A 10,895-nucleotide genomic window follows, 5' to 3' on the forward strand; every position below is an offset into this window, starting at 1 on the left:
AGAAATGCTGGTGACTGATGAAGGATTGAAAGTAACCAATAAGGAGAAAATTGCTAGCGATCGAGACAGAACCTTGGCAATGCTGCAGGGTGAATAGAATTGGAATTGAAACCCAAACATCTGAGTCCAGATTTCCAGCCTAAACCCCCTGAGTGGCAGTGTAGTGTAGTACAGAAGCCATTCAGGTTACTTTTGCAATTAAATCATCGAGCCAAAAACCCCCTGATTGGCAGTGTAGGGCACTGATTCACGCACCTCCAACCACGCATACCTGCGCTGCAGTCCTGCACTGCTACGTACGTCCGTCGGCCTGCGGTCCTGGCGTTTCTCGAATGCTCGGCGTCGGCGATGGCGCGGCGTCAGGCGTCGGCAGCACAAAATAGTATCAATATTTATGTTAAAAATAAGTATCATTAGATTAATTTGGTTAAATTTGAAATCGTTTGACTCCTCGAAAAGTGAAAGTTGCATTCTTTAGGGTACGAAGGGAGTATTCGGCACATACATATGGGATGGTTATATGCCACGTCGACAATGGAATTGGCAGTTATGGGGTTGGCTATTCGTGAGACACGGTGTTAAAAGTTCAGTGTAGAGGTCTAAAAAATTAGGAACATGATACAGTCAGCCCACTTGCACTGGACCATATACAGGCTAGCCTGCTTATTTATTTTACTTTCAATATTGAGGCATATGCACCATGGTTGCAAGATTAGTCGGCCAAATACAAGAGCAGCAGAGCTTGTTAGACTATCTTCAACAACTAGATAAATCCGATAGGAGGTGACTAGGCTGAGGGGCCTCTCCACCTATCCTTATTGGGAGAGGCCTCCTCCTCTTCCAGCCCCAACCCCCACACTGTAAAAAAAAAATCCATCACAACGATCTCGCCTTCGTTGCTTGCTGTGTGCTCGCCCGGCCTCCTCCCTAACCGCCATCCTCCGACACTGTTAGGGATAGATCCTTAGATACCCGTAAGGAAGCTACCTATAGGAAAAATAAAGTCGGATTCCAACTAGAATTCTTCTGTGATCCTACTAAAACTCTACCCTATAATTCTACTAGAACTCCTACCTTATAACCGACTACCTTGTAACCGACTAGTAACCCGCCCCTGTGATATATAAAGGAGAGCAGGAATACCTAGATCGGCAGAGCAGCCAACAGGCAACTCAGTACCTAAGCGCAGGACGCAATATACAATATCCCTAAACAGGATCCCTCACTAAATAATCTCCTATCTTACGGTATTCCTAGATAGGCTGGCGGTAAAAATGCCGACAGTTGGCGCCCACCGTGGGGCAAAACGATGAGATTATTGGGCGAGCTTGAAAGACCTCATCTTCAAACTACTTCAACTTCGCGAGGACGCTCGGCGACCCGCTGACGACTACTTCGACTTCGCCAGAACGCTCGGCGAACCGCCGACGATTATTTCGATTACTCGTTTCGACTAGAAAACTAGTCGGGAACGAGCTTCATACTATTAATAATTAGTCGGAATCGATTCCGACTAGTCGGGCTTCATCAACGACCCTCGCGGCTTCATCGAAGACCGCCACGGCTTCATCAACAATCGCCCACGAATTAATCTAAATCACTTATACTTTTTCCGACCTATTCTTCACAGAATTGGCTACTAGTTTGGGTACACCTCTCGACGGGAATTAACCTCGGGGGCTTACACCATGATCGACTACATCTAGGGTTTACTGACTAACAGACCACACGCTTAGTAGATCGAGTTCATAGGGCACCGCCTACGCGCTTGGTACACTGAGTTGTGTCGGGCTCACAGCGGCTACCCTATGGACATGCGCGCTGCAACACGCGCTCTCGTCGACTACTTTATACCAACGAGCATTTTCTTTATCGCAATACCGACTTCTTATTTCTGCATGGTGTTTTCTCTTAATGCTCGCTAATCTTCTCGGGTAGCACATGCCTTAATCCTGTTCCTATACGCGTACACGGAACAAATATCTCATACACGCTATGAGCAACGGCTAAAATAGAACCAGATGCTTAAACGTAACATGCAGACTACTTGAAAGATTTACATGGCCTAAATAAGAGATCGACATAGCAAATTTATTTTTATATCGAATAAATTTTGGTATATTCAATACCAAACATTATGCTACGTAATGTTTGTATTGTCTTTTTTCAAACGACAACTCTCCAGACTGCTCGGCACGCCATCACAGCATCGCTAGCTTCCAAGCTCGGGGGCTAGACACCAATAACTACTTGATGTGGCTTCTATCGCTCGCCTAGCTTGTATTGGGGGGGGCTGGATGCTGCAAAACTACTCGGATGCTGACTCATGTGAAGCATGAAGGTGAAAAAGGTAACCCTAACTTACTGCGTGGTTAAAAAGCCAGCGGCTGCCTAAGAGTTTTTTGGGATAAGATCTGTTTTGAGCGGTATTTAAACCATCAATTTAGATTCTACAAAATTCTACAACACGTGCCACGTTCTTTTGGATCCTTTTTCCAAATTTGGGGATTTGGATTCAAGGATCGGTGGTTGCATGATACATGTCATTAGTGATTTGTTTTTCAAATCTATTTGGAAGACAAATGAAAGAAGATTTAAGACTAATCGGACCCTCAGCCTAATTCTTCGATTCAACCTAAGACTCGGAGGCTACTCTATATGGAGTGCGATTTTCATCGCACCCCATGCAGAAGATAATTTTTGAAGACTTGACATCACTCGGGCAAGAGCACCTCACAGCCTCGAAATAACCAGGAAAGTACTCAGGAAGATACATTTTAGACGAAGTTCACAAGAACTCGAAGATGACCCCAGAAGTACTCGGAAGCCTGCACTACTTGGCTACAAAGAGCTCAGGAGTTTGTTAGGGATAGATCCCCAGATACCCGCAAGGAAGCTACCTGTAGGGAAAAATAAAATCGGACTCCTAGTATTCCTCTGTGATCCTACTAGGACTCTACCCAATAATTCTACTAGGACTCCTACCTTGTAACCGACTAGTAATCCGCCCCCCGGGATATATAAAGGACGGCAGGCATACCTAGATCGGCAGAGCAGCCAACCGGCAACTCAATACCAAGCGCAAGACGCAATATACAATATCCCTAAATAGGATGTAGGGCATTAAGCTACTCTGGCGGTCCGAACGTATCTAAATCTGTATTTCGTGTCTTTACTTTTACCTTTAAGTTCCAGATCCGGTAATCTCTCACCAAATAATCTTCTACCTTAGAGTATCCCTAAGTAGGCTGGTGATAAAAACACCAACAAACACCGGCGAGGACCAACCTTCTCTCCCTCTCCCACTTCCCCTTCCCCTCCCCCTCCTCTCGTTCCCCACACCCCCATCCTTTATGCCTCCTCCGCCGTCCCTTCTAGCTCCGGCACCTCCACCAACAGTGCTGCCCAACCGACCTCTTCCACCGCCCGCCTGGCGGCGCCATTGCCGTCAAACTCGCCGCCCTCGACCCGCCGCCACCGCCAGACTTGCCGCCGCGACCAACCTCTAGACCCGCCATCCGTAGAATCTCCCAAACCCAGAAACCGTAACCCTAACCCGAACCCATCCTTCGCCCCCGCGGGTCTAACCGCCTCCCCGCAGCCGGCGGCGACCCCGCCGCCGACCGCTCCGCCCACCTCCCACCGAGTTAGAAGAGATCGTCGGAAAATAGGTAACCCATACCGTACCAGTCTTGTCTCTTTAGGTTGTGATTGGTTGCCTGCACAAGCTGTTGTCCAGGCTTATAGAATGCAATCCACTTTTGATTGGATGCCTGCACAAGCCTTTAGCGTGGCCGTGGTAACAAAAAAGATATGCAAGTCTGGCCAGTGGGAAACACAAATGAGTTCCGTTCCCCACTATGAGCATGGCCAGTGGAAAAAATGATATACTTGGCTATTTTAAGCCACCCAGTCAAATATGAGCACCTTGCATTGATTTAGTCTGGTTATGATTGGTCTGAGTTAGAACTAGCCTGCTAGAAACTAGTGCAACTAACCAATCATAACCTTAATGACCTTTTGGATGCGAACCATTTTTATATACGCGTGGGATAGTTTGCCAAATTTCCGACCCAACGAACTTGCCAAATTTCCGGCAAGTATTTAACCACTGGGTAACATCGCATACTCGCAAGAATCACTTAATCTGTGTCATATTAGTAAAAAGTAGGCCATGAATCACTTAATTTCCTTATTATACCGTGTACACAACGATACAGTATTTTTAATCACTAAGTTGCCCATAAATCGATTCGCCTGCCTACCAGCCTCTAGCTTGAAGCTACCCCAGATGGACGGATCAGATGCTTCGCGGCGCTCCAAACCATGGCCACCAGCGCCGTGGTTTCCTCCGTGAGGCGCACGTCCGTGCCGGCTCTCACGAACGGCCCGAAGAACATCTCCGAAACGGTGACCACCATGAACACGGTGACGAGGAGGTACGCCGCCGCCTTGGGCGGCCGCCACAGCCCGGCCGCTCTGGCCCACCGCTCGGCGATCTGGGACGCGGCCTGGAACATGAAGAAGAGCAGCATCTCGCCCGTGGGCCGCCGCAGCGTCATGTACCAGTAGAGGAGCTCGTGGAGCAGGCCCGACATGAGGAACGCGGCCAGCACGCCGGCGTCCCGGCCCCAGCGCGCGCGCACGGGCTCGTACGCCGACGCGCGGAGGAGGTCCACGGCCATCAGGTTCCACTGCCGGCCCCAGAAGTCGTTGAGCGACGTGACGGCGAGCGGCGCGCTGAAGTGGCGCTCCATGCTGGCGCCCAGCACCGCCGCGGAGGCGAGCGCGACGGAGGAGAGCACGAGGTCGAGCGTGAGGAAGATCTGGATGCAGTAGAGGTAGTGGAGCGCGTAGAGCGGGAGCCACCTCGTGTAGGGGTACGCCGCGGCGAGGAAGCCGAGGAGCAGGGCGCTGCGGGCGCAGGGCCTGAGGAACTCGGCGACGGGCGGCGGCGGCGGTGGCGGCTGCTGCTTGCTAGCGGTCTGCCGGCTCTGCACGAGATGGACCTTGATGGGGAGGCCGGCGCAGAGGACGAAGGGCAGCAGCGGGAGGCCGGGGTGGAGCGGGCCGCGGTCGAGCGCGAGGAGCACGAGCTTGTTGATGGCGAGCCAGGTGTGGAAGAAGGTGGAGAAGAGGCGCAGGTGGAGGGAGGCGAATGTGCACGGCAGGTACGCGAACACCGGGAACGTCGGGAAGAGCGCGGCCAGGCGCGGCAGGCCAGGGCGGAGGCGGCGGGCGGCGAACCGCGCGTACGCCGCGCACGCCGGGGTGAGCAGCGCCGCCCACGCGAGCGCCCGCAGCTCCGACTCCATCGTGGGAACGGGGAGGCCTTGCATGACCATGGCTGGCGCACGCGATCGAGCAGGAGCCGGCCAGCTCCCTCCAGAGCGCGACGAGCGAGCACGCTTACATATATACGCGCGCAAGAGGGCAAGATGCAGAGGATGTTTGGCTTGTCTGCGCGGCGCGGTGTGCGGGGGTCATGTGGATCGCGGCAGGTTGGAAGGGGATCGCGGGGATACGCCACGCCACATGCGCCTGAATCCTGGAGCGCGCAATCGCTCACGAAAATGCCGTGATCGCAACCCAAGAGACACGCAATCATGGTCGTGGTGTCGAACTCCCAACACTCCAAAAGGCATCAAGCACTAACTTCACTCTGGACGTTTATATTGGCACTATGTTTCTGGGGCATCGTATGGATCTTCCCCCCCTCCAAAACTCACAGATTACAGACGCAAACGCTCACAGGTCACATCAGCCTTTGTACTACACACACAATTTCTAACTGCACCACTTCTGTTCTAGTGAAATCTGTCAACCTTACTGTACCCTGTGCCTGAGACGAAGTTGTCTGTAACGTCATTGCAGCTACACACGTACGTAACTCTGATGTGTTACCACTCTACAGCTTATAACCATGTATATAAGAATGAATCTAGTAAGGATCAGCGGGCCATCCGGAGGCAGAAGGCTGATTCGACTTTCAGCAGGTCTCGGCGAGAGGGACCGGGGACGCGTACGGCCCGTGCAGCACCCCGTCGGCGATCACCTTGTACACCGCCTCCGTCGGGTGCGTGCCGTCCCAGGACCCGTACGTCGACGGGTCGTCGCAGACGCGGCACCCGGGCTTGCCGCACGGCACCGTCTGGTTCCCGCAGCAACTCCGCAGGGCGTTCGTGAACCCTGCACCCATTCATTCAACAGCAGTGAGCAGTCGCAGCATCAACCAAGATAGCTTCCTGGCATGTGGTTCTACCTCATTTTTGTTTGGGTTTGAATTCATGACTGTCGGTATATACGGACAGGGTACCTCCTACTATGGTGTCCAGGCTCTTAGCGTCTCACCATCCGTGATCTCTCCCTCATCTTTTGGGTGACGAGGCGTACGGCCCGGGCCCGACTGCTGGGACCATGGTCTCCGGACCTCCCCCGTGCTCTTAGAGGTCCGGGGCCTCCACGTGCACAGGAAGGCAGGCGAGCTCTCGGGTAGCCCCCGCGGACCCGGACTCCTCAGGAAGGTCCGGGACCGCCACGTGTGATGGCCAAAGCCATCACAGGCCAGACCGCTCCAACCGGCCTCGGGGGGCCGGACCCCCTTTCCTCCCGGGAAGGGGTCCGGTGCCGCCATGTGCCGCCCCCGCGGCGGGAGCGGAGCTGGCCCTGCCATGTGCCCGTGGCAGAAAGCCTTTCGCGGGTCTCCAGCCCACATACCAGCATTTAATGCGGTAGTTGGGCCGGGCGCGCCTAAGTCAAAAAGCATGGCCTGCCACTGACACACGGGGCAGGTAGGCTGACACCACGGTAAGCCCGCCTGTTTCCAAGGCAGCGCGTCGTGTCACCGTATGCTGTGCGCAAGCAGCGTACAGTCCCGTCACGGCGCCGCGCGCGGCGTGATGATGGCCTGTAACAGGCGAGTCGAGGCGTGCGCTGCCACAGTGCACGCGGAGGCAACGGCGCAGCGGGTCAGCGCTGCTCCTTTGCCTGATAGGTTCCCACCCAACAGTGGCAATACGGCTTCACTGTTGGGCAACACTGACAGCGGTCACTGTGCAAGACAAGGCTGCACACGGCCATATCCTGGCTGTAGATACGCACATCAACTTCTCGATCGAGAGGACTACGGAGAAGAGCTAAGATGAAGATCTCCATATCTCTCATAGAACGGGCTCCTGTTGGCCGGGCCCACCTATCGGGGCCCCGCACGGTGTAAGCACTTCCCTTGGACTATAAAAGGAAGAGTGCACTTGTTAGAAGACGGTTCAGATAGGTTCACACGAACACAAGTTCACGTTTAGGTCCATCTAAGCTAAGATGGCAAGGTTCAGATAAAGCTCACACAATCAATATAACACCAAAGTGGACGTAGGGTATTACGCTCCGGCGGCCCGAACCACTCTAAAATCCCCGTATCTTTCCTGTGTTCATCCACGCATCGATCGAGCGCTCCTAAGTCTCCTCCAAACCATCCTTAACTGGTGCATTCCGCCACCCGGCTGGAGATTTCCTCCGACAATGACCGCATCTGCACGTGAACCCAGCCACATGGCTAGACGCTCCTCTAATTTGTTGGCTCGTGCAGCAGCTGGTGGCCACAACTGGGCCCGGGCCCTATAAGCGCAGAACCTTTTTGCCATAACTGCCTAACTTGCCCTAGTGAGGACAAGCCTGTCCCTGTGCTCGCCTTGCCTGACCGTGCTTCCAATGGAACAGGGCCCTACTGTACGTGCCAAGCAATCCGACAGGAGGTGTCTCGTCTCGCCGATCGGTGCGCCGTCGCCGTCGCAGCGAACAGAGCCAGAAGGGCAGGCACACCGTGCCGCAGGCGGAGTCGCTCGATCGGAATGAGTTTGTTATGCACGGCAGGGGGCGCGGCACGTACCTTGCTCCCTGGGGCCCCGGAAGATGCTCATCATGGCGCCGTACCAGTCGGCGTAGACGATGGTGACGCCCGGGTGGCGGCGCCGGAGCCTGTCCAGCCGCGCGGTGAGCACCTGGTTGTGGTACTCGGCGAAGCGGTTGAACCAGGCCAGGCACCCCGTTGAGGCGTCGTAGTCCCAGTACCCGGCGTCGCCTCCGAACCGCCGCAGGTAGAGCGGCGTGCAGCCGAAGGGCAGGTTCCCGGGCACCACGAACGTGCGCGCGCCCATGCCGACGAGCTCCTCGACGGCCGCCGCCAGCTTCTCCACCACGGCCGGCACGAACCCGCGCACCGTCTCCCGCGGCACGCCCCCCGAGAAGGCCAGGTTGTAGTCGTTCCCGCCGATCTCGCCCAGCGCCACCAGCGCGCCGCCCAGCAGCGCGCCGGAGCTGGCGTTCTGCTGCTGCCCCGCCGCCGCCGCCGCCCGCTCGAGCTGGCCGAGGTGGGTCCGGAACCAGAGCATCTGCGTGTCGAGCGAGAAGGGGTTGATGTTCATGCCGTTGCCCGCGAAGAAGGTGCCGTTGTTGGCGGTGGCCGAGATGATGGCGAAGTTGGCGCCGTTCCGGAAGTCCGCCAGCGCCGTGCCCGTCTGGATCGCCGTCACGTTCGCCAGCCCGAACTCCTCCGCTGCGGCGGCGGCACCAGGCAACACGAGAGCGTCCGGTTAGTTAGCTCGTTGGCTACAGTGCGTCGTCGGTAGAATAGAGAATGGACCGCCACGCCGATCGATTTCGGTGACTGCTATGCCGGTAATCTCAACTCAAAGCGCTTAGCTGTACTACCCGTGCAACAACACATGTACCGGTGCCGGTACAGCTACAACTCAATATTGTACCTGTACTGGACAGAACTCAATCGCGTAAGGTGAGATAAGCGCCACGCACTCGCCCCAGAAAAAGCGAACTGGACCGGCACGTACTCAAATCATAAAACCATGTTGTTCTGGCTTTCCGGTTCATAAATACTCTCTCCATTCTAAATTATTAGCCATTTTAGATTTTCGAGACACGTAGTTATTAGATAGAGAACCAAATCAAGACTATGCATGCTCGCCATCAAATTTGCTATCTACTCTTCCATTACCGATACATTAGTGCTTAGATAACCGGGTAAAATTAGATGGAGAATCAAATCAAGAGCGTGTTTTTTTACCATCGAATTTGCTTTCTCTACACTTCCAGACACGCAACGCAATACATGAGTTGCCTGTATTAACGGTTGTGCTCATCCCCCCCCCACCACCACCACCCACACACACACAACAAAAGAGGACATTTACTACGTTCATTTGAGCGCGGCAGGGCAGCAATGAGCTGAGTTCAGGCATCCGTTCCCTTTCTTCTATTAGAAAGTAGGAACCTGGGCGCATTTCGGCAACTCGTAAAGGTCGCACATCACGCTGCTCTACTGACGAACAACAAGATGGCAATTCGGGGTCGGCACTGACGTTTCTTTTGATGTTTTGAACGGAGAATGGGTGTTCGAGGCAGAGAAACGAACGCTGCACGGCACACACTAGCTCAGAGTAGGCTCGAACGGGGGCACACACGAGGTTCAGCGTGCCAAGCAGAGAGGAAAATGCTCGGACCAACCAACCAAGCGCAGGCAGCATGCTCACCGATGAAGTCGATGACGAGGCGGCCGTCGCTGGCGCGGCCGGTGGGGAGGCCGAAGAACGTCCGCCCGTAGGGCGGCGCGCCGTAGGGGCTGTGGCTCGTGGCCGTCAGGCGGACGTAGTTGCCCGTGTCCGTCAGCGAGTCGCCGAAGCTGAAGATGCGCGTGTAGCAGCCGAGCGCCGCCGCCGGCGGGACGCCGCCCCCGAGGACGGCGGCCAGGAGCGCGAGGGACCACCGCGCAGCCAGCGCCGCCGGCGAGGGGGAGCAACGATCCCCCGGCAGCCTCGGCATGGTCGTGCGAGGCACCAAGCTTGCGAGCGTCAAGTGCCTGATGAAAGAGCAGAAGCAGAGTGGGAGAGAGCTGATGGATGGAAGAGAGGGAGTTCACGTACAGGTCTCTCTTAAACGGACGAATGGAGCCGGCGGTGCGCGAGACACCGGCCGCTCACCGAGCTCTATGGTGTGCGATGGGCTAATGGAGTTAACACTGAGCAGCCAGCCAGTGTGCAGCAGGTATTTCTTGTTGAACGTCCGTGGAGCTCCACGCCCCATAAATTCAGGCATGGGTAGCCCGTCCAAGGATTTTGCTAGGACACTGGGCAACAATGGTAACACACACGGCACTGTGCGTGTGTGCTGTTCACACAAACTACAGCCATGCCTGTGAAACCCCTGAACTTACCTGGTACGGTAGCAATATTCCTTCTGAAACGTCCCTGTAACAACAGTGTAGTACCAGACCAGTCACACCTCGTTTTCACCTCACCTTTTCCCCTTTTTACCAGCGCGATGTTCATGAGCCAACAGAACGTAGCAGCAACAGCATGCAGCTCCAAGAACTTCCAGGCATGTCGCTCGCGCGAAAGGACCCCGCGCGTTGTGCGTACATGGCAGCCGCTGGGCCCTGCAAGAACAACGTGAGAAACCGGCCAGAAGGGCATGAATGCGCGGAAACAGATTTGATGCCGTCCCTGCGATCGGTAGCTCGTGGACTCTAGCCCTTCGCCCGGCCGTTCCATCTTGTTCCCGTCCGCGCGAGGAGGTTACCGCGGATGTGGCGCGGCCGCGAAGCACATGCCCAGCAACGTGGGTGTGTGGGTGCTATTGCCAATGGGGTCGGCGGGCATTTTCAGTTGTCAGTTTGCTAGTTCCCGGCGCAAAACGGCATGAACGGGTCGTTTTCGGTGGAAATGTGCTAGATTCTCTGCACGAAGGGACTGTACTTATTTTTTGTGGGAAATAAAATGGGGAAATAAAATGGGCAAATCTCTCCCTCACCAGTTGATCGAGCAGAGCTAACTTTTTCTGTGGGAAATTTAGGTATGCATAGTTGCTATTACACTTTCGTCATTTGC

General features: G+C 55.0%; 2 protein-coding genes across 2 annotated transcripts; both read right to left on the reverse strand.

Annotated features, from left to right (window-relative positions):
• Positions 1-3: 3 nt before the first annotated feature.
• On the reverse strand, positions 4-5,508 carry LOC112891981 (probable long-chain-alcohol O-fatty-acyltransferase 5). Its single transcript, XM_025959000.1, has 2 exons — positions 256-5,508; positions 4-148 (listed from the first exon to the last, which is right to left on the reverse strand). The coding sequence occupies exon 1, from the start codon at positions 5,343-5,345 to the stop codon at positions 4,272-4,274; it is 1,074 nt and encodes a 357-aa protein (XP_025814785.1). The 5' UTR covers positions 5,346-5,508; the 3' UTR covers positions 4-148; positions 256-4,271.
• A 144-nt stretch (positions 5,509-5,652) lies between these two features.
• On the reverse strand, positions 5,653-10,550 carry LOC112891980 (GDSL esterase/lipase At1g28600-like). Its single transcript, XM_025958999.1, has 3 exons — positions 9,543-10,550; positions 7,886-8,551; positions 5,653-6,189 (listed from the first exon to the last, which is right to left on the reverse strand). Exons 1-3 carry the CDS (start codon positions 9,829-9,831, stop codon positions 5,990-5,992), a joined length of 1,155 nt encoding a protein of 384 aa, XP_025814784.1. The 5' UTR covers positions 9,832-10,550; the 3' UTR covers positions 5,653-5,989.
• Positions 10,551-10,895: the final 345 nt, after the last annotated feature.

The sequence above is a fragment of the Panicum hallii genome, chromosome 5, assembly GCF_002211085.1.
Source record: "Panicum hallii strain FIL2 chromosome 5, PHallii_v3.1, whole genome shotgun sequence".
In the NCBI taxonomy this organism is placed as follows: domain Eukaryota; kingdom Viridiplantae; phylum Streptophyta; class Magnoliopsida; order Poales; family Poaceae; genus Panicum; species Panicum hallii.

What these genes read in the sequence shown, in the direction of transcription:
- LOC112891981 (XM_025959000.1), bottom strand. Translation starts at nt 5,345, where the DNA reads ATGGTCATGCAAGGCCTCCCCGTTCCCACGATGGAGTCGGAGCTGCGG.
- LOC112891980 (XM_025958999.1), bottom strand. Translation starts at nt 9,831, where the DNA reads ATGCCGAGGCTGCCGGGGGATCGTTGCTCCCCCTCGCCGGCGGCGCTG. An exon ending in CCTCGTCATCGACTTCATCG is followed by an intron (nt 8,552 to 9,542) that starts GTGAGCATGCTG and finishes CCGCCGCCGCAG; the next exon opens with CGGAGGAGTTCGGGCTGGCG. An exon ending in CCGGGGCCCCAGGGAGCAAG is followed by an intron (nt 6,190 to 7,885) that starts GTACGTGCCGCG and finishes GAATGGGTGCAG; the next exon opens with GGTTCACGAACGCCCTGCGG.